Source organism: Mesoplodon bidens (genome assembly GCF_964165515.1).
Source record: "Mesoplodon bidens genome assembly, chromosome: X".
In the NCBI taxonomy this organism is placed as follows: Eukaryota; Metazoa; Chordata; class Mammalia; order Artiodactyla; family Ziphiidae; genus Mesoplodon; species Mesoplodon bidens.
The window spans coordinates 96,705,344-96,733,063 of NC_138163.1; the positions used below are offsets into that span (position 1 = coordinate 96,705,344).

The 27,720-nt window shown below is 40.5% G+C and overlaps 1 protein-coding gene across 2 annotated transcripts in view; it reads right to left on the bottom strand.

Moving 5' to 3' along the window:
• The window catches only part of CLCN5 (chloride voltage-gated channel 5), a 153,871-nt gene that overhangs the window by 124,322 nt on the left and 1,829 nt on the right, over positions 1 to 27,720 (bottom strand). For both annotated transcript variants that reach the window (XM_081222749.1, XM_081222748.1), the window contains exon 2: positions 27,061 to 27,217. In XM_081222749.1, coding sequence (XP_081078875.1) covers positions 27,061 to 27,076 — 16 coding nt within the window. In that variant the 5' untranslated portion in view covers positions 27,077 to 27,217. The remainder of the gene's footprint in view (positions 1 to 27,060; positions 27,218 to 27,720) is intronic.

Consider the following 27,720-nt stretch of genomic DNA (forward strand, 5'->3'; position numbering starts at 1 on the left):
GAAGGATTTTCAAACATTTCAATATTCATGACAGTGAAATACCAATAGCAGTAAGAGCAACAAGGAAGTGCTAGAAGGGCTTCCCTAGTGGCGCAGTGGTTGAGAGTCCGCCTGCCGATGCAGGGGACACGGGTTCATGCCCCAGTCCGGGAAGATCCCACATGCCACGGAGCGGCTGGGCCCATGGGCCATGGCCGCTGAGCCTGTGCGTCCGGAGCCTGCGCTCCGCAACGGGAGAGGCCACAGCAGTGAGAGGCCCGCATACCGCAAAAAAAAGAAAAAAAGAAAGTGCTAGAAGATATAGTAAGTACTATACGTTATCTGATTTAATCATCACAACAGTCTTGTGAGGTAGGTACCATTATCCCCATGTCACATATGAGAAAAGTAATGTACACGGGGTTTAAATAATCTGCCCAAGGCTAAAACCACAGCTAGTGAAGTATCAAAACTAGAATTCAAATTCAGGCAGCCCCACTCCAGAACCACTACATGTGGGGTATTTGGAACAATCACCCGCTGAGGCCACTGCAGGGTGAGTGGACTGCTACCCTGAGTCAGAGGCTGGACTAAATCAAATGTAAGCCAACAGGATTCTAGGAATCTTAGATGACAGGCTAATTTGGACTGGAAATACAAAGTGGTGCCCTTCTGAAAGTGGTATGGCTCTAGTACAAAAAAAAAGTAACATTTTTAAAAGAAATATATAGTTTACTAGGAAGGTAAGGGACATTTCTGTCAAAATATTTCTTACACATATATTTTTAATCTTGTAATGGCTGTTTATGTTATTTCCTTATACATCTGCTCTCCTTTGTTTTCTTGCAGAGTACTTTGACCATAATTCTATAATTTCAGTCTTATCCTAGATTTATGAATGAGGAAAACAGCATAATGCAATGTGCATAGTAACTAAAAGAGCTATGCTATTGTGTGTTATGTCCACATTGCCCCTAAGTTGAAAACAAACAAACAAACACAGCAAAACAAGAGGGAAGGGATATGGGGATATATGTATACTTATAGCTGATTCACTCTGTTGTACAACAGAAACTAACACAACATTGTAAAGCAATTATACTCCAATAAAGATATTTTTTAGAAAAAGCAAAACAGGGCTTCCCTGGTGGCGTAGTGGTTGAGAGTCCGCCTGCCGATGCAGGGGACACGGGTTCATGCCCCGGTCCGGGAAGATCCCACATGCCGCGGAGCGGCTGGGCCCATGAGCCATGGCCGCTGAGCCTGCGCGTCTGGAGCCTGTGCTTCGCAACGGGAGAGGCCACAACAGTGAGAGGCCCGCGTACAGCACACACACACACACAAAAAAGCAAAACAAGCAAACAAAAAAATACTAGCTCTAAAGCAGGTTGTTTGAGAGTAAAGGCAACAGGATAAGGCCCAAAGAGCTAAGACACCTTGGAGGTAGTGGTACAGTTCTCTACACATTCAGATCAGTTTTGGTTTCATCAAAATCTGCAGTTTGAAGATCTAACAGAAGATGAGTGTCATCATAACTGAATCACAAAAGTACCTGGGAATTATTTCCTATTTCAACCCCTGCCCCCGTCAACTGATGCAACATATATTAAACTCGCAAAGCTCACTCCACTTTGACAGTTTTAATTAACAAGTTTTCTCTGCTTGAACATAAATTGAGATTTCTATCTCTGGGGAAATAAAAGTAGGGTTTTCCTTCATTAAAGATTAAAAAAAGAAAGAAACCTGCCATGTTGAAAGTCAGTTTAATAGTTGGTAGGCTGAACTGTCTTTGGGGTATGCAGTATATGATTAAAAGTAGAGAAAGAAGATAAAAAGTTGAGTCAAATCCAGATGAATTTATAAGTTAGATAGAGAAAAACAAACCAAGGTTGTCACAATAAGCAACCTGTATTCAGCAGCAGCCAAATTATCTCAGACTTTTACCAATGGCTATGCTTACAGCATCTCAAGGGAATTGAGGGCTGGGGTGACTGAATAGCTCATTAGAAGCCTTAAGAAAAACAAAACCACGCCAATTCTGTAAAATAAAAGTATTCACCAGTGAAGGACATGACAACGATTTAACTCTCAGGATGTTCATGGTGACACTGGTAATGATAGACAACAACTGGAAACAAATGTACAACAAGGGATTGGTTAAATCAATCATGGTACAACAATACAATGGGGCATTCAGAAGTGTTATTGTAAATGAAGAGATGACAATAGAGAAATAGGTCCATGATGTAAAGACGAAAAAAGGTGGTTTATAAAGTGGTACAATTCGTTTTATTGTTAAAGTTACACACACAACCTAGAAGCCTACACACATGGGTGTTAAAAATGTTCTCTCTTTTTAAAATTTGGGATGTTAAATTTTTTCTTTGTCCCTTATTTGTATTTTCTAGTTTTTAAAAACTGGTTACAATAAAAATGAATGACAATATTTTTAAGAGAAGAGATGGATTATCATTTCTAAGGGACTTAGTTACACTAACATTCTACAACAGCATCCCTTTGTAGATTTACCATTTTGGACTCTATGAAAGGAAAAACTAATGAACTGTATGGTATCCTCTGGAGAGCAGGAAGGAGTCACTGCAGCATCTTGTACATCAATGGGGCAAAACTCTATTAGCATAAAACAAACAAACAAACAAAACCTTCCTAGAAGATAAAGGCCCTGCAAGTATAGGGTGGAGACTCCCCACCACTTAAAGCTATAGAGTTCTTCCCTTTCGGAATTTTATCTTGAAAGCAATATTCTTCACACACACCCCACCACCGCCCCACAGTCTTTTAATGCCAAATGACTTCCACACAAAACCAAAACCAGTCAATATGATGCACAATTGGTAGGTGGCAGGACAGGAGAGAATTAAACACAGTGGTATTGGTGGGGGGAGAGGGGATGATTTTATTTTCTACTTCTTCCATTTCAAGGTAGAGAAGCTTCTGTTAGGATAACATTTCTGGCCTCTTTCTACCCCCTTACTTACTCCTCCCCATGGAAAGAGCTACAATTATTTTCTTGAGAGATTCAACAACAATTTATAAGAATAAATTGGTGTTAAATGTAAATTTCAAGGTTGGTCCATTGTAACCACAGTTTAAAAACAATTTATCTGCCTGCCCATCCATCTAAACATACTTAAAAACATATGCACAGGCACGAGATACGTGCTTAAGCAACACTTGCTCTCTGGCTAATCCAGGAGATTAGAAATCAGAAGACTTAGATAAGTAGGCTGTTCCAAAAGTGGAAGTTTCCATGTCTGTGCAAGAAAAGGATCTGCCAAAGGAAGGCACAGCAACACAAACGGGTCCTTAACAAATCCCCATTTCAATGTACAGGACCTCTTCTCCATCTTGTGCCACACAGAGCTTCCGTCTGGTGAGCAGAAAACCATGCCAGCTCAATGAACTGTCACCGATTTCTGCATGTCATTGGGAGTACAGAGGGGACATCTATTAAAATCCTATCCATCTTTCTCCAACCAGTTCAAATGTCACCTCCTTCCTGAGCCTTCCCTCTTCTTCACCACAGCTGCAAATAACTTCTTGTCCTCTTAAGATTCTAAGCCCTTTGTTTCTATTCTACCACTCATTACATATGACTTTATGTAGAGTCGCGTGGGTACAGGTTCTTTCACTATCAGTAGATAATAAGCTTCTTGGTGGCAAGGTCCAAGTCACTGATTTTTATCTGAGCCATACTCTCAACACAGTGTCTTCCACAGTTATTCATTAGATGTGCACAGGACTAAAACTTTAGAACTTACATAAGTTTAAAAGCATCTTCCCTTCCCACCCCTTAATGCAAGCATTAGAGAATAGCCCTGAAGTTCCCCCTTAGAGACTTACCGTTGACAGCAGCAAACTTTAGCCCAAGGTATTTAATATTTTTGCCTTCCTCAGATTTTAGCTTCATGTACATAATAGGGTGAGATATCTATCACCCACCAACAGGAGCTAGCCTGATAAAACTCTCTAGAGCAGTGTCATCTAACAGAAATATAAAAACATATGTTAACTTTATGTCAACTTTAAATTTTAACTTTATGCCAGCCACATATGTTAACTTTAAATATTCTAGAAGCCATGTTAAGAAAAGTAAAAAGAAATAGGTTGAAATTAATTTTAATAATAGATTTTATTTAACCTAATATATCCAAAATATTATCACTTCAACATGTAATCAATATTAAAAATTATTGAAATACTTTATTTTTTTATCATACTAATTCTTTGAAATCCAGTGGGTATTTTCCACTTAGAGCATATCTCGATCCATATCGGGCACTTCTTATTAGCTATAAAAGCTAGTTATTTAACCTCTCTTTACATCAGGTTCCTCAATTTTAAAATGGGAATAACAATATTCACCTTATAGCACTGTACTGAAGTTTAATAATATGTGTAAAGGGCTTAGAACGGTACCTGGCAAATTGTAAGGACTCAATAAATATTAACTACCTGTAGGAAGTTAAATAAATAGTTCTATATTCCACCCAAAATAGCTGTGAGTTTCATTTTTCGCATCTGTAAAATAACATAACATGGCCCACTTTGTAAGGTAATTATGATAATCTGAGATAATGTGTGTAAAGAACTTCTTATGTTGTTGTTGTTACGACAATTTACAAACCTCATACCCTTCCAACCTTTGTGGTTCTAACAACAGCATTGTTACCTTTGGATGTTCTTAATCCTCAGTAAAAGATATCTATAATATTTTTAAAAATTAACTACTTTTGGGGCTTCCCTGGTGGCGTAGTGGTTGAGAGTCCGCCTGCTGATGCAGGGGACACGGGTTCGTGCCCCAATCCGTTAGGATCCCACATGCCGCGGAGCGGCTGGACCCCGTGAGCCATGGCTGCTGGGCCTGCGCGTCCGGAGCCTGTGCTCCACAACGGGAGAGGCCACAGCAGTGAGAGGCCCGTGTACCACAAAAAAAAAAAAAAAAAAAAAAAAACTACTTTTATCGTTAACATCCTCCATTTACTTTATGAAGGAACTGAGCATATGAAGAAACTAAGTATATTTCCTAAGTTCATAATGCAAATCAATACTGGTTCTATTCCCTTTTAAATACTCATCTATTACACTATGGTACTGGCACACAAACAGAAATATAGATCAATGGAACAGGACAGAAAGCCCAGAGATAAACCCACGCACATATGGTCACCTTATCTTTGATAAAGGAGGCAAGAATATACAGTGGAGAAAAGACAGCCTCTTCAATAAGTGGTGCTGGGAAAACTGGACAGCTACATGTAAAAGTATGAGATTAGAACACTCCCTAACACCATACACAAAAATAAGCTCAAAATGGATTAAAGATCTAAATGTAAGGCCAGAAACTATCAAACTCTTAGAGGAAAACATAGGCAGAACACTCTATGACATAAATCACAGCAAGATCCTTTTGGACCCACCTCCTAGAGAAATGGAAATAAAAACAAAGATAAACAAATGGGACCTAATGAAACTTCAAAGCTTTTGCACAGCAAAGGAAACCATAAACAAGACCAAAAGACAACCCTCAGAATGGGAGAAAATATTTGCAAATGAAGCAACTGACAAAGGATTAATCTCCAAAATTTATAAGCAGCTCATGCAGCTCAATAACAAAAAAACAAACAACCCAATCCAAAAATGGGCATAAGACCTAAACAGACATTTCTCCAAAGAAGATATACAGACTGCCAACAAACACACGAAAGAATGCTCAACATCATTAATCATTAGAGAAATGCAAATCCAAACTACAATGAGGTATCACCTCACACCAGTCAGAATGGCCATCATCAAAAAATCTAGAAACAATAAATGCTGGAGAGGGTGTGGAGAAAAGGGAACACTCTTGCACTGCTGGTGGGAATGTAAATTGATACAGCCACTATGGAGAACAGTATGGAGGTTCCTGAAAACACTACAAATAGAACTACCATACGACCCAGCAATCCCACTACTGGGCATATACCCTGAGAAAACCATAATTCAAAAAGGGTCATGTACCAAAATGTTCATTGCAGCTCTATTTACAATAGCCAGGAGATGGAAGCAACGTAAGTGTCCATCATCGGATGAATGGATAAAGAAGATGTAGCACACATATACAATGGAATATTACTCAGCCATAAAAAGAAACGAAATTGAGTTATTTGTAGTGAGATGGATGGACCTAGAGTCTGTCATACAGAGTGAAGTAAGTCGGAAAGAGAAAAACAAATACCGTATGCTAACACATATATATGGAATCTAAGGGGAAAAAAAGGTCATGAAGAATCTAGGGGTAAGACAGGAATAAAGACACAGACCTACTAGAGAATGGACTTGACGATATGGTGGGAGGGAAGGGTAAGCTGTGACAAAGTGAGAGTGGCATGGACATATATACACTACCCAACGTAAAATAGATAGCTAGTGGGAAGCAGCCGCATAGCACAAGGCGATCAGCTTGGTGCTTTGTGACCACCTAGAAGGGTGGGATAGGGAGGGTGGGAGGGAGGGAGACGCAAGAGGGAAGAGATATGGGAACATATATATATGTATAACTGATTCACTTTGTTATAAAGCAGAAACTAACACACCATTGTAAAGCAATTATACTCCAATAAAGATGTTAAAAATAATAAATAAATAAATAAATACTCGTCTATTAAATCATGCAGGGCAGCTGTGAGCAACGGAAAATCATATTTTTTACCCATTTAAAATTCCAAAGTGCTAGCCAAATGGAGCTTGGGAGTCAGTCCAAGAGGCAACGTTCTTCAAAATGGTAGCTTAGAGAAATGCCATCCAGCTGTATTATACTAACAGTCCTTTAACCCTACCACTTCCTTTAAGCTCCGCCCCCCATTTGTGTAATATTGCATCCATGTTAATTGGTGGAGAAGTATAACTCCTTGGGTTTTACTCTGCAGTATTTTAGGTTATTTTTGTTGCTTTTTTTTAGATAACTTGTGAGGTTGAATATTCTTGCAAAAATTTGCAAAATGCCCAGCACCTAAGACTATCCAATCTTGACATACTTGATTGTGTTATCCAGGAAAAGCAGCAACGCAGAAGAGATGGCAGAACTGAAGGAACAATAGCCTAGAAATCAAGAGACCTGATTTCTGGCCCAGGGTTTATGATTAAATCACTATGTGACCTTGGAAAACGCAACTTAAACTCCTGAGCTATATCTCAGTTTAAGATAAGGTCACCTGCAGTATTTAGGACTAAGAATTAGAACACCAGAGCAATAACTGAAAACTGCATCAGGTCTTAGCATTCTTGTTTATCTCTCTTTAAGTGTTCTGGCAATAAGTTTCCCTTGAAAAAATGAGTATTGACAAAGTTTGGGAATAATTTCCTTTAGTATCCAAATAATTAGAATAGCTAGAAAAGCAAATAAGGGTCATTTATCTGATATTTATGCTGCTATCACTGGAATCCAGACAATCGTCATTATCTTCCAAGGTAAGAATTACAGGACATCAGCATAAATACAAAGGGGCATCAATGACCACCTCCATGGATCTCTCTCAACCCCAAATTCCCTGGTTTCTCAACTTCAGCGCTGCTGACATCTTGGGTCAGATCATTCTTTGTTGTAGGGGGCTGACCTTTGCTGTGGGGGGCATTATAGGGTATTTAGCAGTTTTCCTGACTTCTACCCACTAGATGCCAGTAACATCCCCCGCAGTTGTGAAAACCAGAAATGCCTCCAGACAGTGAGGTGACCCTCAATTCCTTTGTAATTAAGCTTATACTGAGACCTGCAATTTTCAGTGTGTCATCTGCTTATGACACAGCTTCATTAATATGACATGGAGTAATCAACTTCCACTGGCAATCTGGATTCTCAAAAGGCATGACCTTACCAGTAATTTTGCGTTTAATACACACACAGCGGAAAATACTTTTGTAAAGTGACCCATTACACTGCAGAGCTTATCCATATATCTTTTTCAGAGCCAAAACCATGTTTTCACACAAATAGTGATTCTGGTAGCTAATATTTTAGATTAAGATATTTAAGTTTTAGAGCCCATGATATTTTTCTTTAACGTTAGAACCCTGGCTTTAATTTACTGATCAAAGTTTCCAATAAACTATCCATCACTTTATTCTCCTCCAACAAATCCCCATGCTTCCTCTTACTCACCTAACCGCTCACAAGTTCTGGTTCCCAGTGACTGGGCCCTATACCCAGTCATCCACCTTTTCATCCAAAGTTTTGACAGATGGTTATTCTACTTCTTTGGGATTAGAACTGGGAAGGAGTACTAATGAGAGCTTATCAGCCATAAAATAATAGGATCAACCAAACATATAAGGAATATCTTTAATGTGATGGGGACACAAAAATAAATACATATTAGACAATGAAAGAACCACAGAATAGAAACAACCACAGAAAGAATCACATCAACCACATGCCCAAAGTCATTCAGCTAACTCATTTGATAGGCTGATAGTAGAGTGTTCAAGTTAAGGGTATTCAGACTGCAGTTATAGATGAAAAAGTAGAGTTTAGAGCTAAGTTTATGGGTTTGGGACTCAACACCTGGAAGGTAGGACACCAACATGATAATGGTGGTTACCTCTGAAGAGGAGGTTGAAAGAGAACTTTCACTTTTTACTCAAGATGCTTCTATATTATTTTTTTAAGATAAACACGTAATCATGTGTTACTTCTATAATTAAAAACCAAAAGAGGTAAGGCCAGAAGAGAAGATGAAATTTCACAGGGAGAGAATATAAAGGGAGAAAAGGCAAAGAACACTCCCAAATATGGATATAATTAGGGGGCAGAAGGAAGCAACAGCAGGAGAGGCAGGCAGAAAGAGAACTAGCAGAGTACAACAACTCTGTGGCCAAGGGAGGGAAGTTTCAAAAAGGAACTGAACTGTCAGCAGAACCAAAAAGGGAAAGGGGGAGAAAAGTAAGATGGCAGAACAGAATTTAGATCTGAAAGAGGCGTCTTAAAAATCATAACCTTCTCCCTATATTTTGCCACTCAATCTTTGAGAAAATCGAGGCCCAGAAAGGTCAGGCTGCTTGCTAGATAGGTGTTAGTAGCTAGAGGGCACAGCAAAGGGAGACCACAACATGTTTATGGATAGTCTAGCGAATGAGTCCAGTGGAAAGAAAGAAAAGATACCAGAAGAAAAGGGGGGATAATTGGATACAAGCTACCTAGAATAGACAGGAAGAGATGGGACTGAAGACAGAAGCAAACAAAAATAATACAACTTTTCCTCTGAAGCGGGATAACTTGTTTCCTTTGTCATTTGGGTTGTTAGATTGGGAGGTCAGGGGACTCACTCAGAGTACTTGGGTTTCCCCAGAACTTCACCCTTGGCACCATTCCCCTCTCAAACTATACACACACCCTAGACTCCATTTACCATCTTTATATGAAAGACTCCCAAATCTCTATTACACAGCCCAAACCCTCTCGTAAGCCCCAGACCTGGGGGAGATGAATCTCTACTTGGATATCTATAGGCATCCAAACTGAAATCTCCGTCTCCACAAGCCTACTCCTGCTCCAGTGCTCTTTGTCTCAGTGGAAGGCCCCACATGATGAATGATATTAGGCAAATTACTGAACATCACCTCTCACTATACCTTTGTAAGCAAGATAAAAAAAAAAACATTCACTGGATGACAATAGAGTCACAGCTGTTAGAGCAGCCTTACTCAGTAAGTGTCCCTTAATGTCTTAATGGTAAGTTGCACGTCTTCAATTAGCCTCGTTCAGCTCTATGCCAGGTGTAGCAGTCAATTGTAGACCACCTGCAACCATTTGTACCTCCTGGTGTTCATGCCCTTGCCTTGAGTGTGGGTGGGACCTGTGAGTAGCTTCTGGCCAACAGAACACAGCAAGGATGATGGATGTCACTCCCATGATTATTATAATTCCTTCTTGCTGTGGTGACATAGAGACTTTATGGTTTGCTGGCCTTGAAGAAGTAAGCTGCTATGTTGTAAAGTGCCTTTGGAGATGGCCATGTGGCAGGGAACTACAGGTGGCCCCTAGGACCTGAGGGCCTCAATCCTACAACCAACTAAAGAACTAAATTCTGCCAACAGCCATGTAGGCTTGGAAGAAAACCCCAAGGCCTCAGATGAGACTTGCGGTCCCAACCAACACATTGATTGCAGCCTGAGAGACTGAGCAAAGGACCCAGCCAAGCCATGACAGACTTGACCCACAGAAACTGTGAGATAATAAATGGGTATTGTTTTGAGCCACGAAGTTTGTGGTAATTTATTATGCAGCAAAAGAAAACTAATACACCAAGCAAAATTTTATTAATTACTTGGATAAAGATAATCATAAAATATGTATAATAATAATGCAAAAACTAACAAGACAAACAAGAAATAAAAATTTAACTACATTAATGTTTAAGTAAAAGCCTAGGTAGAAAGGTTTTTGTAAATAAAAATAATTAAAAAGAGAGAGAGAAAGAGACAGACAGACATAGACATACTTGGAGTAAGAAGTAGGCCTTAGGCTCATTACAAGCTCATAGTAAGATGTAGCTGCCAAAAACTCAATACTATTTGAGGCCATATTAATAAAGTATAATGGACAAAACAAAAGGAGAGCAGTCATACTGTACCATATGAACTGGTCAAATCAAATCAATAACTATTTCCTGGGTGCTTCTATTTAAGGCATTAGGAACATGTATGTCCCTGTCCCTCAAGTATTTTCCACTCTATCTGGGGAGCTAAGATAAACATTTCAATAAGTTAATCCATAATAAAGATTTTAAGAAGCAGTTTAAGACAATGATAGAAAAGATATTATAAGGCGGGCATTAGAATTCATCTGGCAATTAGTTAAAGGCGGTAACAGAAGCAGAAGTTCAGAAGAGGGAGACAACACACCATTAACAATATTATGATTATTGTTTTGCTGATATAATATAAAAGTGAATGTATTCAACACTGGGATTCAGTTTCACATTACTGAGCACAAGTTCTCAGATTTTGAAAAGATGGAGGTAAAAAAACCCATTCAGACAAGCTGTGTTATTTCAGGGGCTTTTTAGTGACAGATAACACTACATTTTACAGATGAGTAAATACTGGCAAAGGAGGGTTAAATAATTTGTTGATTATAACCCAGTAAGTCAACTGTACTGAGAAGCAGATTTTCTCTTAGTCTAGAATGCTAATGAAAACTCACATTACCTTTCTACATTACAATGGCTACTTTTGGTTAACAGTGTTTTCACTAAATAATTTGAAATCCTGAGTTGTCCTTTACTCTTCTTCTCCCTCCAAAGTTGACCAGTAATCAAGCTTTGTCATGTCTTCCTTTGTGATGGCTCTCACATTTATCCCTTCCTTTAATTCCCCCAAATTAACTTCTTATATCCAGGCCTTCACAATGTTCTACCCGAATCTCTTTCAGCGATCTCCTAACTAATTTCTGCAATTCCAGTATCTCCTTCCCTTCTGCCTTACATAGTTCTAACCATGACATTCTCTGCAAAAAGCCCTTCAATTGCCCCCCGCCGCCCCCACTGCTTGCAGAATGAAGTATGGACCTCTTATTTTGTGAGCCAGAGTTGGATTCAAGTCCTGGCTCTACCACTTCCTGCTATGTGACTTAAGAGCCTCGTTTTTCTCATTTGTTAAATGAGGATAATACCAACTGCCTCATATGTCTTGGTTTTCCTGGATCAGTCTCTGTCTAGACTAATGCCATTTGATTAAAAGGGTCCTGGTTTTGACATTAAATCATTTGGTCAATAAAGGGTTGTTATGAGGAATTAATGAGACAATGCATATAATGCATGTAACAGGCCTGGCACGACACTCTTTCTCATTCTCTCAAATGTACCTTGTACTTTGCTGCCTGAAATCATATCTCTAACATCAATAACGATAGAAGAACTTACCCCATACTACCTGGTCTACCTCAGGTGCCACCTCATCACCTTCGCCTAACTCCTATGGTATTCTAAACCCCTCTTATCATGTGTATCTAACACTAGCTTGGGTCATGGTTATTTCTACACGTTTTAACTTACTCAGAGATTAGCTGTGGGGAGGACGGTGTTTACTTCTAATTCCTCTTAGTCCCACTTGTGACACCTAGCAGTGTCTTTCACACAAAAGATACTCACTAAATTACTTAAATTTAGGAAGAATCCAGAATTTTGGCCACAAACTTCCATTTCACTTATCCATCGACTGTTTATTCAAGCCTTCTGCCTTCTTACTGCCTTGAGATCGTTTCACTTCCTCATTAGTACCACAGCAAGGTCACTAGAGCCAGACTGCCTTGGATCTAGGCTCTATCAGTTACCAGTTAAAAACGCATGAAACAGGACTTCCCTGGTGGCACAGTGGTTAAGAATCTGCCTGCTGAGGCAGGGGACATGGGTTCGAACCCTGGTCCAGGAAGATCCCACGTGCCATAGAGCAACGAAGCCCATGCGCCACAACTACTGAGCCTGCGTTCTAGAGCCCATGAGCACAACTACTGGGCCCATGTGACACAACTACTGAAGCCCGCGTGCCTAGAGCCCATGCTCTGCAACAAGAGAAGCCACCGCAATGAGAAGCCCGCGCACCGCAACAAAGAGTAGCCCCCACTCGCCACAACTATAGGAAGCCCATATGCAGCAATGAAGACCCAGTGCAGCCAAAAATAAATAAACAAAAAATTTTTTTTTTTTTTTGCAGTACGCAGGCCTCTCACTGTTGTGGCCTCTCCCGTTGCGGAGCACGGACTCCAGACATGCCGGATCAGCGGCCATGGCTCACGGGCCTAGCCGCCCTGCAGCATGTGGGATCTTCGCGGACCGGGGCACGAACCCGTGTCCCCTGCATCGGCAGGCAGACTCTCAACCACTGTGCCACCAGGGAAGCCCTAATAAATTTATGTTTTTTAAATGCATGTAAGGCACTTGGAAGAAGCACACAGCAAGTACTGGATAAATGACAGCCGTTATTATTTGTTCTCTTCTGTTCCTCGACCTTAGTCAAATCAGAACACTTTACTATGGAGAGGCCTCTCAGCAACATTTTCTACACAGGGCAGTCAACTTCTGGCTCTCAGCAGATACAAACTCCAGCCCATTTGTCGCTCAGGACCTTCTCTGTCCTTCTAGGATTTCTGTTTCTTGTCCCAGTTTCCCCCTCCTTTATGACTAGTCCAACGTGGGGCTGTTTCTTACACCTTCTCTGATCACTAGCGAAGACCAGAATCTTCCTGTCTGGTTCTCTAAGCATAACTTCCAGGTCCAGGTTCAGGTTCAGTCTAAAGCAACACTCCAGGCAACTCCTCATGCTCTACAGTTTCGCCAACCAGAAACATCTCTCAAAAGTTGCACTCTTAATGATTCCAGTCTTTCTACACCAATCTACAGCCTGAAATTGCTTAGCCTTTCTCACTCCAGCCTCTGCCACCTGCCCAATTACACATATAATTATACATCCTAGAGTAAAACATGTCTTGCTTCTTAACCCATTTTTAAGTCTTCTACCATTCATCACCTGGCTAAAATTCCAAATATTAGAGAACCAGGGTCAGTTAAGACTGGCTAGTGACTCGTCTCTATGTGCACACAGTTGAGTGAAGGAAATATTCATTACACCAAATCAAGAGGACATTCAGCTAGAAATTCCGTTTACCTCTTGTAGCTCAGGCAAAAGCCTTCTTTTGGTGGGGGGAGAGCGGGCTAAAATGAGCCTGAAGCGTTTGAGGATTTAATTTAATCAAAACTTTATTGCATAAATATAATCAACTTAAATCTTCTCCGCTTCAAACTTAAGACTATACCTGCATTCCTCCTTGGGTCCTTAAGCAAAAAGCTCGAGAAATTGTAGCCAAGCATTCACTTACAATATTTAAACAAGTTGAACAAGAACAACAACTATTTATCCAGACACTGAGACACTTAATTGTTTAATTGTGTGCTAAAATACAATTACTATGCAACTTAGGTATTAAAATACCCACAGATCAAAACTAATGACATAATTAAAATTGCTCCATCAAAAAAAAAAAAAAACAAACAAAAAACCTGGGCTTCCCTGGTGGCGCAGTGGTTGAGAGTCTGCCTGCCAATGCAGGGGACACGGGTTCGTGCCCCGGTACGGGAGGATCCCACATGCCGCGGAGCGGCTAGGCCCATGAGCCATGGCCGCTGAGCCTGCGAGTCTGGAGCCTGTGCTCTGCAAGGGGAGAGGGCCACAACAGTGAGAGGCCCGTGTCCCACAAAAAAACAAAACAAAAAAAACCAACCTAACAAAATCCTGATTTTTACCTAATTTTATCTCACTTTATTAGCATTAAGCTTTAAACAGAGCCACACCCATCCCACACCACACCCCAAGCCTCCTGGTCATGATGATTCCCTGGTAGCTTTCCAAGGCCTTAGATTTGCCCAAACTCTGCCTCTGGTGCTTCAGACTTGACCTCTCACCTCAACCACTATTATTACACCTTTTATTTCTTAGTATAATAGTGTCAAGAAAAGAATTGTGTGGAATACAGGTTTTATTTAAAGTTTATTACTTAAAGGCATTATAGCTTGTTGTAAGCAAGTCAAGCAGTATAGAAAAGTGTCAAGTGAACATGAAAAAACCCTAGCCATCCCTAATCCACAAGTAACAACTGATAATTGTTTCATGTGCATCATTCCAAAAAGTGTCTATGCATATGTAAGTATACATATTTACAAAGTTAGATCTATCTATAACTCTCCCCTTCTTTTTGCTGTACAGATGGGATCATACAGTACCATTCTGCACCTTTCTTTTCCCACTTAAAATGTATCTTGGACATCAACCTCTGTCATTATATAGAGAGCTACCTCACTCTTCTTAATGAAATACATTCCATAGTGCGTATACACCATTATTAATATAACCAGTCTCTCGTGATGGACATCATGATTATCGACAGTGAAAAAATGGCAACAATGAGGCAACTAACATCTTTGTAACATATACTTTTGTGCATCTCCTTTTTAGACTAGATTCACCGGGACAAAAGGTGAATTTTACATTTTGATAAGGACTTCCAAGCTGCCCTCCAAATAGGCTGTAACAATTTACACTCCCACCAACACTGCACAGAGGGTGGGCTTTTTAAAATCAATCACCTGGTCTGAAGTTCCTGCAGCTCAAATAAGGGACTAAATATTTAACACAAAAATAGCAGCACACTGATGATTTTGTTACATCTTTTACTTTATTTAACACAGTCTAGAAAACCAGGTGCGATGGCTGGTGGCAGCCACACCTTGCTGTGATTAGCCTGATTAGACTTGCCCCATCCAAATGCAAACTCAGAGGTACTATTCCTCACAATTCATCCAGCTCTTCAATAATGAATTCTTTAGGCTCTTTAGGCTCGGAGATTTTATTGAGTGAATTCAGCACAGAAGAGAAACCTATACTGCTCCTGGCAACACAATTATCTCTAACACCAGAGAGATTTTGCTAGTTTAACGATTTGTTTTTTTTTTCCCCCAGTGGTAGTGAACATCTGTAAGCATCGCTGCACAGAATCTAGTGAATCGCATCTAGAATAACACTTGTTTAACATTTTACATTTTGCAAAGCACTTTAGCATATCTTACCTTCTTTAATCTTCATGGCAAACGTGGCAGGAAGGCCAGGCAAGTATTACTCATTAAACAAAGGCTCAATGAACCCATAGTATGTGGCAGGCACTCTCTGCTAGACAGCTGGTATGCAAAGGTGAACGAGACGCTACCCTCTCCTTCACTGATACCCTGCCCTGTCCAATCTATCTGCAAAGCCTCCACACTGCACTTAGGATACTTCGTTACATGGCCCACAAAACCCTGTGTACCAGCCCCTGCCCACCCTTCCAATTTCTTTCTTTCTTTCTTTTTTCCTTTGGCTGTGCCACGTGGCTTACAAGATCTTAGTTCCCTGACCAGGGATCAAACCTGTGCTCCCTGCAGTGGAATCGTGGAGTCTTAACCACTGGACCACCAAGGAAGTCCCCACCCTTCCAATTTCATCCCGTGCCCCTTTATACCTCCTTCACTATGGTACAGCCCCACTGGGCCATGCTAGGGAAGAATTCAGGTGCTTTCCACCTCAGGGATTTCCATTTTGTTTCCTCTGCCTGGGATGCTCTTCCCCCAGCTCTTCACCTGGATAACTCCTGCTTATCTTTCAGTCTCAGCCGAACCTGTCACTTCTTCCCAGACCCTCCCTCCCAATAAATTATGTCTCATTTATTATTCTTTTTCAGAGGACATTATAGCACTCATGACACTTCACAATGAAATATTTGTGTATTTATTTGTTTGCATTCCAACTCCCCATATGACTGTAAGACTTAGGAGAACAAGAATCATGACTTTCGTGGCCACTACTATACCCCCAGCACCCACCTAACGCAGTGCCTGGTGCATGGCAGACACAAAAACAAAAGTACTAAACAAAAACAGTCAATGCCTTCAAGGGATATACGATATAGTGGGGAAACACAAAGAGAGGAAAGGCGAATTTTACCAGAGGATGGGCGAGGTTTCAGGAAAGGCTACAGAGAAGAGATGACCTCTGAGCTGATGGCTGAAAGATAAGTAGACGTTTGCCAGGAATGTGGCCTACTGAAATGCTCTAGGCCACCAAAGGTGGACTGCACATGGGGAAGAGCAAGGACCACGTGATGCCACACAGAATTTGGGCTTTGATATCTGGGTAGATGGTAGTTCAATTAATACAGCAAATGTAAGAAGAAGAGGTTCTACTATTATTATTTATTACCAGGGTCCAGAACCCAAGGAAAACAAGCCCTTGGCAGAGTCGGGCATTTGGATGGTGGCCATTCCCCTGCCAACCTGCTTCTCATCACTCTCAAGCTAAACAGGAAAGATCATGATTTCAACCTGGGAATATTCAGTGCTTAGTCATAGGTGGCCACACAGCAGGCCAGGCCAAGGAAGGGCAGTGGAAGCACCATAAGACCCAGTACAGACAGGGCCGGGGGTTCCTCTACATCTGAACACTTTTTATGGCCAGGAGATGTCAATGATGTAATTTAGTGTGCTTATCTTTCTGTGTGGGGGACAGAAGAAGAAAAGAAGAGGTGGGGAAAAAAGGGAAAAAAATTTTTCAGTGCCCAGAATATCTCACTCGCCTGATAACATCTATTTCATTGCCACTACATCAGCCCTGTCCCGGATTTATTTCTATGTTGCAATTTCTGTGATGCCCTTCATGGAAGGAGTCAGGCCAGAAATCCTAAATAAATACAGTAAAATGCTACCTCACCCCTAAATGGTATTGGGCTGAAAAGCATGAAAATATGTCATTACTAAGGGGGTTACCTCATCCTATTAACTCCTCAACAGCTTCTCTGGTCTGACCACAGGTCTATAAATACCTGCGTGTTAACAGAAGGTAGGAAGAAGAAGAATCCGGCATTTGTTGCCATCCGTAGTGAAACTTTCTAGACCCCCCTCCCCCTGCCCCACCACACACAGAACAGCGTTACATGAAACAGGAAGCTTTGAATCATAATTCTGGTTAAAACCTAAGGAACCTATAGTTTATTTCAAAAATGCTAACAGAGGCACAGGAAAAAGAAAAACACATCCTGGAAACCTCAACGACAAAACAATGCTTTGGGGGGAAAAAACCCTAAACTTTCCAAAGCAGCAATAAAGCAGGAAAAGCAATAGCAAGGAAAGACTAACACTTAGCAGAAAATTATAAAATAGCCAAGCCTGGGGGAATGGGGGCAGTGAAATGCAGTAGGGCTAACAGACTGGCATTCCCACGTGACAGCTGTATGACCCAGAATGAGTCTCCCTGGGCCTCAGTTTCTTCCTTTGCAAGATGAGACACTGGAAACAGATCACCTCAAAAGATCCTTTCCAGTTGAAAGATGAAAACTCTAATTCAAAAAGATACATGCACCCCAACGCTCATAGCAGCACTGTTTACAGTAGCCAAGACACACAAGTAACCTAAGTGTGCATCAACAGATGTATGGATAAAGACACACACACACACACACGAATATTACTCAGCCATAAAAAAGAATGAAATAAAGCCATCTGCAGCAGAATGGATGGACCTAGAGATTATCATACTAAGTGAAGTAAGTCAAAGACAAATATTATATGATATCACTTATTCGTGGAATCTAAAAAATAATACAAATCAACTTATATACAAAACAGACTCACAGACACAGAAAACAAACTTATGGTTACCAAAGGGGGGGGGATAAATTAGGAGTATGGGATTAATAGATATATGCTACTATATATAAAATAGATAAACAATAAGGATTTACCATATGGTTCAGGGAACTATATTCAATATCTTATAATAACATAGAATGGAAAAGAATCTGAAGCTGTATACCTGAAACTAACATAATACTGTAAATCCACTATAGTTAAATAAAAAATAAAATAAAATGGGGGGGGTGTGCTTCCCTGGTGGTGCAGTGGTTAAGAATCCTCCTGCCAGTGCAGGGGACACAGGTTCGAGCCCTGGCCTGGAAAGATCCCACATGCCGCAGAGCAACTAAGCCCGTGCGCCGCAACTACTGAGCCTGCGCTCTAGAGCCCGCATGCCACAGCTACTGAGCCCACGTGCCATAACTACTGAAGCCTGCACACCTAGAGCCCGTGTTCTACAATAAGAGAAGCCACTGCAATGGAAGCCCATGCACCACAACAAAGAGTAGCTCCCCGCTCGCCGCAACCAGAGAAAGCCCGCATGCAGCAACGAAGACCCAACACAGCCAAAAATAAAAATAAATAAAATAAATTAATTTAAAAAAATAAAATAAAATGAAATGTGGGGGAACTTTTCATTATAAATGAATTCTAGCTTAAAAAACAGAGGGATGATAAAATTAGAAAAATTATCATTTTTCAACAATTCAGGTAAAGATCGCCAATTAATGCTAAAACTACTGGATGAATGATTTGGGAAACAGGATATTCACAAGGTCTTAAAGTACCATACCACAGATTTTTAAATTAATTATCTATGAAAAATAGAACCTCAGCAATGAAGAGATATGGCAGACACCTCCTTAATAAGTGATGACCTTAGCATCACCAATAATGGGATAAACTGACATTACATGTCTTCAACCAAAATGTAATGCAGTGGGACATACACAACATCATCTATGTAATTTTCTTGCCAAAAGCACAGAACTGGAATCTAATCTCAAGAAAACAGTCACACAAAGCCAGACTGAGGAATGTCTTACATGACAACTGTCCTGGACTCTTCAAAACTGTCAATGTATTGAAACAAACAAAAGGAAAAGGAACAGGGGATTAAAGGGACAGATAATCAAATACCTCCTCCTTGATTGGATACTAAATGCCCCCTCAAGAAATGCTATAAAAGATATTTTAGGATAATTGAGAAAAATGTAATTATAGGCTATAAACTAGATAAAATTATTGTATAGATGATAATTCCCTATGTCTGAACACTATTATTGTTATGTAGGAGTAAGTCCTTGTTCCCCTGTTCTTTTTTTAATTAAAATTTTATATTGAGGTAAAAACCTTATTTGTAGATTCACATGCAATTGTAAATAGTACAGAGTAAGGCCATATACCCCTTGAAGTATGATTATTATTAACCCCATTCTACAGATGAAGAGGGTGAGGCCCAGAGATGAAATAACTTGCCCATAGCTATCAGTGACACAGCCAGGATACAAACCCAGGGAGTCTGTCTCCAGAAACTACACTTGACCCCAGAGGAGACAATTGAGGCTTTTGGAGCTTAGGGAACTCTGGCTACCAACTGGCAGAGCTGGGTTCAGATCCAGGTGTATCGGATTCCAAGGCCCATGTTCCTTCCACACTGTACGCTTGGGAAGGAATGACTGGCTCTTACAGAAAAAAATTCTGAAAGACTGGTTTTAGTTACCCCCTGTTCAACGTTTTTCATCATAATCCTTCTCCCCCGCCCCCATTCTGCCCCGCTGAGGAGTTGTGGAAGGGCAATAATGCAGAGAGACAAAGAAGTCATTTCTTGTACCTGTTGGAGATGAGACACACAGATACTAACGTTTTGATCAACAGAACAGAACCAGATGGCTTTTCCTAGGTGATGGTGGTCCAACTATCAAGCCACACAGCCATCTAGATTTCACACTGAAGTTCTATTATCAACTCACTGACTGCTTTGTGATGCTCCCCTTGGCCCCCAAGTGTTAGCTAAATCACAGTGTTTACAAATACACTGTGATATGCTTAAAAAAAAACCTGCAAAGTTGAAACTTACTTCCTTTGGATCTGAAGCCAACAGAACAGTTTCTCATTGCAACTGTTTTATTTTCACCCTTAACCCCTGACATATTTTGCCACTTCACCTTATTATGTAACTCCCACACTAAATTAAGTGTAATTTCTCCATTTTTGTACACATTCCCTGTCCCCAAACTCACTCTCAAAGAGGTTTTGGAGTCAATAGGAGAGACAGCTAAAAATTACAAGAGTACTTGAGGAAGTATTAGTAGCAAAAAACTGCTCTAACAAAGCCCTCAGGAGTTTGGTTTTTTTTCTTTAATTTGGAGGCAGAGGGGGCACAGAGAGGCTGAAACAGCTGTCCAGAAGCCTACACAATTCACTCCTTGTTGGAGGCACTGCTATTTTATACCTCACTTCCAAATTTTTTAAAGTAATACATATTTATTACATAAAATTTGGAAAGTAAAAATAAAAGGGGAAAAATATAAATGCATCCTACTACCTGGGGATAGCAACATCAACAACTTTGGATAATCCCCATCTATTCTGTATTTATTGTCACACTCATAGGTATTTTCTTTTTTGAAATATATTAGATTTGGTTTTTACTGCAGAGCACACATATCAGGGCAAAGTGCTACACACACAACTACAAATCATTCTGGGGAAAAAAAGCTGTAAACAAATAAAACTGCAAGTGCTTTAGTTATGCAGTCCCAACTTGAGGAATCCACGCTGGCAAAGGTGGATATATACATTCATAGGTATATACGTAACATGTAAAGACAGAGATACACACAAACCCCCACCTAAATTGAAGACAGAAAAGGAATAATCCCATACTCTTCCATTATGTCATGAAGATTTTCCTCAGCGTTGGTCTGGATTTTTAATCTGTGGACCTGCCATAATTTACTACCATTCCCCTACTATGGAAATTGTCTTCAGTTTTTCACCATTTATAAATACCTTAGTATATAAAGCTGTGTACATATATCTGATATTTCCTTCAGAAATTATACCTTTAAAAATTAACAAGGAACCCATGTTATGTACAGAAAAAATGGAAGATACAAATAAGTAAAAATAAAGTCAACCGTAATTTCTTTTTAAAATACTCGTGTGTCTATCCTCTTAGACTTTTCTTTGTACAAAACATACATGGACACACCACATATATTAATATGGGACCATACTATTAATAAGAAAAAGTAACAGTTACTAATAATAGTTATCATGTATTAAGTACTTACCACATGCCAGGCACCGTGATTTTCTGATTTAATCCTTTCAAACCGTCCTATATATTAGCTCAGCAGTTCCCTAACTTGTCTGCACACTGGAGTCACCAGGGGCTTCAAAATTCCCGGGGAGCTGCATCTCATTCCCAGAGATTCAGATTTAATCGGCCTGTGTGAGGCCTGGGTTTGGGTGGGCTTAAAAGATCCCCAGGTGATCCTAATGGACGTACAAGTTGAGAACTGTCAGGATCGCTGCTATTTTATCCCTCTTTTAACAGATGTGGAAGTTTGAGGAACGCTAAGGTAAGTAACTTCCCAAAACCACGAAGCTCATAAAGCTGGGATTTCCATCCAGCTCTTAAGCCCAGAGGCCACACTGTTAACTACTGATAATTTGGGATGTGCTTCCCAACCCCACCATTTAACACCATATCATGAACCTATTTCTGTGTTAATAAGTATAATAACTCCACAGTATCATTTTTAGTAACTATAGTATTGCATTGTATCAATGCATCAGAATGCAAGTTATCAATTTTCCCTAGTATAGAAAATGCTGCAATCGATATCCTTATTGATACATCTTTGTGCACATCCTTCATTATTTCCTTAGGATGAGTTCCAAGAAAAGGAACTGCAGGGTGAAAAGGTAAACATGGTTTTTAAAGCTTTTGATGAATATTGCCAAATTGACATTCCCACCAGAAGTGTATGCAAATGCCTGCTCCCTCGGGTCCTTGCCAAAGCTGCGTTTTGTCATTCCTTTTTAATCACTGCCAATTATATTGGAGAAAATAGTATGCCATTTTAATTCCCCCTTTCTTTGACTACTACTGAGATAGAACATTTTTTCATGTTTATTGGCCATTTGGATTTCTGCGTATGTATTTTCCTACTCCCACGCTTTGCACATTTTTTCTAGTAAAATACTTTTATTTTTCTCATTGAGCTGTTAAGTCTTTATATATTAAGGATAATGAGTCTTTTTGTAACTGTTTCCAGTTTTCTCATTAACTTTATGGTTTTGTGCAGAAATTTTAAACTTTCACACAGTTAAAACTGTATTATTCTACCTTTCATATTATGCATACAAAGATCTTCCCTATCCCAAGATTATATGAGTATTCTGTATTTTTTCAGTTTCTTTATAATTTCTTTTTTTATCTTTTAATTCTTTACTGCAGCAGTTCCCAAACAGGATTACACATGTGAATTGCTTACAGCACTTCTTTAAATGCTCAGGTCTTAAGACTGAATCACAATTGTGGGGGATGAGAACTGAGCAGGAATTTTTTTTAACATCTTTTTTGGAGTATAATTGCTTTACAGTGGTGTGTTAGTTTCTGCTTTTTAACAAAGTGAATCAGCTATACATATACATATATCCCCATATCTCCTCCCTCTGCGTCTCCCTCTCATCCTCCCTATCCCACTCCTCTAGGTGGTCACAAAGCACCGAGCTGATCTCCCTGTGCTATGTGGCTGCTTCCCACCAGCTATCTATTTTACATTTGGTAGTATTTATAAGTCCATGCCACTCTCTCACTTCGTCCCAGCTTACCCTTCCCCCTCCCCGTGTCCTCAAGTCCATTCTCTACGTCTGTGTCTTTATTCCTGTCCTGCCCCTAGGTTCTTCAGAACCATATATATATATATATATATATATATTTAGATTCCATATATGTGTGTCAGCATATGGTATTTCTTTCTCTCTTTATGACTTACTTCACTCTGTATGACAGACTCTAGGTCCATCCACCTCACTACAGATAACTCAATTTCGTTTCTCTTTATGGCTGAGTAATATTCCACTGTATATATGTGCCACACCTTCTTTATCCATTCATCTGTCGATGGACACTTAGGTTGCTTCCATGTCTTGGCTATTGTAAATAGAGCTGAGCAGGAATATTTTTGAAAGGCAATTCCGATGCACCAGCCTCCTTTATTAAGAAACCCTATTTTAATCCTTCTAAATTTGCGTTGGTGTCATTTTTCCAAGTTACTTCAGCACATTTGTTAAATAAAGCATTTCATAAGCTTGAAATGCTACTTTTATCCTCGTTGGTAAGTTCCGTGAGAGCAGAGACCATACCTGTTTTTACTGACCACTGCATCTCTAGAGCTCAGCATAGCGCCTGGTGCACAACTGGTGCTTGATGTTAATTGAATAAATAAATGACACCTGACAACACAAGTCTCCACTCTCATCCCGCCCTAAACTGGCTTCAATATTTCCTTGACCATTAGACCAATGAAACTGATGTTATTAATGATGACCCTAAGTTATCAAAGATATTAAATTATGCTCAGTACACTCTGTTTAAAATGGCCAGGAAATGTCTTAGAGGACTCCATCAAACAAAGTCAAAAATAATAATGTTGGCCATGTTTAAGAGGCATGGGAATTCGGATCCAATTCTCCATGAAGGAACTAGACAGGACTGACCCAAGAGACTAATGACACTTGGCTTCCTCTAGCTTTTAGAGTTCCTCTATTAGATCCAGAGATTGACTCAGAGCTCCCTTGAGCTGCGGACAGACCCACACATTCCCTCTTCCACGAGTCCATGGAAAGAAAACTGGAATAGAGAATCAGGAGACCTGGGTTTTAGTCCTATCACTACTATTAACCTGTGTGACCGTGGATATGCCACTTAACTTCTAGGGGTTGGGCTAGATGTTTTCTAAGGATCTCTTCATATCTAAACCTCTACATAAAGACCCAAACAGACGACTACAGGGCAGGCCTTCCAAGGACAACCTGAAATTCCCTCCACAGAACAGGGTGCCAGGCCCACTCCAGGCTATAGCAAATAATGATGATAGCAGTAGAAGCAGTAGTAGTAGTAATAGTAATGGGAGTAGTAGTAATAACAGCTATTGCTAAATTTTACTAAGCACTTATATGATAGACAATATTCTAAATGTCTTACTACTGCTAATAATGGCACACATTTATATGACACTATGTTCCAAGTGTTTTGTTTAATATTAACTAATCATCACAACAGCCTTATAAGGTGAGTCCTATTGTTATCCCCATTTTACAAAAGAGAAAACTGAGACAGAGAGATTAAGGGACTTGCCCAAGGTCTCACAGCTACCAAGTGACAGAACCAACAGAGTTGAACCTAGACCCATACTTTTAACTACTCTGCCACACCGCCACCCAAACTATCACTGTACTATGCTTGTCACTTCAGAGGTTGCAGAAAACAAGGAATGATTGCAGTTACTTCTGTGGAATACTCTCCTCTTCACTAATGCTAGAAAAATTGTTTTCCTCCAATGTAATCTTCAGCAGATCGGATTTCAGGGCCTGAGATAGCAAAATATATTACTTATTAAGAAATTATGACATTTTTATTAAGAATTGTTATCCATTAAAGTGTTTTTTATTATAAATCATTAACTACTGATGACATTTCCATTAAACAGAGAGAAAACACACAAGCTCTTTATGCATCATTAGGAACAAAACTTTAGCTCCCCACTTACACAAACTCTAATTCTACACTTTCAGGACCGTCTTTTAAACATTGACCTGACAGCTCACAGGTGTCTCCAACAAAACAGGCCAAACCAAACGCGGCACACTAACTTCCCACAGTCCCCATGCCCCTCTCACTACCTCCCATGTTCCCCATCTCAGTGAACGGCACCACCGGCCCCAGGCACCCAAACTGGCTGTCAACCCAGCCTCGGCTCCTCCCCGCATCTAGTCACAGGACGTTTCTAGAATCCATCCCATTCTCTGTATCCTTGCTGCCCCTGCTTCTGCTCAGACCCTCACCATCTCTTCCCTAAACCACTATACCAGAAACCTCCCAACTGCCTCTTGGCTTTCATTCTCTCCAGCTCCAACCCCACCTCAACATTGCTGCCAAAGTAATCTTTCTAAAACAAAATCTGATTATGTTACTTCCCTGTTTAGAGTCTTTGTCTTCGGGAGAAAGTGTAAAATCCTTCCTAGGACATACAAGGTTCTTTGTTATCCAGCCTCCGACTACCTTCCCTGCTTCATCTGAGGTCGTGGCCCACACATCTCACACAAGGCCAACAGAGCAACTTGGAAGTTCCCAAACAGTGCTTCTCTGTCTGCCCAGAATGCAATTCTCTCAGTTGCCCATCTGGCAAACTCCCACTCATTTTTTTTTTAGCCCAGCTCAAAACTCACAGTTCATCATGCTTTTCTCTGGACGTCCATCGCATTTCGCATCTCTCCCTATTATAACACTTACTCAACCTGACACAATTATTTGTTTGTATGTTTGTCTCCCCCGTAAGACAAGGAACCCTCTGGGGTTCTGCATCTTACTCATCTCTGTATTCTACTTGTTGAATGAAAGAATGTCTCAGGATTTAAACAAGAATATTCAAACTCCTCCTGATAAATGCCCATTGTGTGAGTCAAAGCAGGGATACAGGCCGAATCTCACGTCAAAAAGTATCTTTAAATTGACAACCCTCCCACATCAAAAATTCTTGTTATGGCTGTAACCAACAGGAGACAGTTTTAAAAGATACATTAGGGCTTCCCTGGTGGCGCAGTGGTTGAGAGTCCGCCTGCCGATGCAGGGGACACGGGTTCGTGCCCCGGTCTGGGAAGATCCCACATGCCGCGGAGCGGCTAGGCCCGTGAGCCATGGCCGCTGAGCCTGTGCGTCCGGAGCCTGTGCTCCGCAAGGGGAGAGGCCACAACAGTGAGAGGCCCACGTAACAAAAAAAAAAAAAAAAAAAAAAGATACATTAGACCACCAACAAACCTACCTATTGAATATTTATGGACATTCAAGCTCCTTTCATTCTACTGCATATAAGTGGCCCTTAACCTTTTGTGGGTCACAGAACAATTTGGGTAGTGTTTGTCTACCATTTCTTAAACCCATATTCCCTTCTGATAAACATAAAAATCCCACACACCCCTGGAGATTCTGATACTCTCCCAAAGGGCACCATCTCCAACCCCACCAAAAAAAAAAAAAACCAAAAGTAACTTTATATGTGGTAAGAATTCACAGGTTCACAAGAGATATAGTCTATCAGGCAAGACATCACTGAGCTTTGCTCTCAAGTTGTTCCATAATATTAAAACAGGCATTTCCCTTCTATCACCGAATATAATCATTATAACGCTAAATATACTTTCAAGTCTTTACTGGGAAGAGGAAGTCAAGGAGGTGCTGACATCTGTCTCCCCCACCTTTGAAAACCTTATGATAGAAATTTGCTGGAAACAAATAAAAAACAGAAATATGAAAAAATATCCTCCATCTCTTCACCTATAACCCCCACGAGTACATGTTCAAATGAAGGGAGTTCTTTGAAAATGCTCCTGGCACTGCATTTTCCCGCTACTCCTACCCGCCCCCACACACACACCCCTCCACCCCTACTTTAAAATAATCTGAACTTCCAGCTAGCAGTAACTCCTTTTAAACCAATATGCTAGTCCTGGCGAAGACAAAGGGTTAAGTTAAAGAAACCGCTGCCTGGCTGCCTGCCACTGGCTTGGAGGGTTGGGCTGGGATAGAGAATAGAGGAGGAAAAACCAGTTGAAGGCCTAAGTGCTAACTTCTTACCCTGCCACGTGGCCATCTTGATCCTATTCTCTCCCACGCTGGGGTCACAGGCTCAGAGTTTCCCGGAACCCCCAGTTTTGTAGGGAGACTCGACTGGGATGTAGATGGAACAGCAGCTGTGTCGTCTTGTTTTCTGCAAGATGCTCAAGCCAAGAACCTGAAAATATCAACAGGAAAACAAATACCTAAATGAAAAACATTCAAATCCTTGAAAATCATCTCCTGTCCCTCTCTGGACCTCTCTTTCAAAGATAAGCAGACATGGACAGTGTTAAGTTTCCACCTAAGCGACAAGGTATCACTGAAAAAAAAACGGGGAGATCTAGAGTCAGTTAATATTGCCCTTGAGTGCTGTCCAATTCTGCATGAATCACTGGATCTTCAGTAAGTGGGTTTCAGAATCTCAAAGGATGGGTGATTGGATGAGATAACCATTAAGTGTCTCTCCTATCTCAAAGTTCCACACTTTGGGGAATGACGAACAGCATAATTAATATCTGATGCCCTCCCCAACCTCCCCAAAACACCCAACTCTACAACAAAAAATTTGTAGAAAGGAGAGGACATTTTGTGACTAAAAGTTTTTAAACAGATCTCGTATAGGAAAAGAAAAGAAGGCATAATAAAAACTGAAGAGCGATGCCCTCGAGGTCGTGGTGC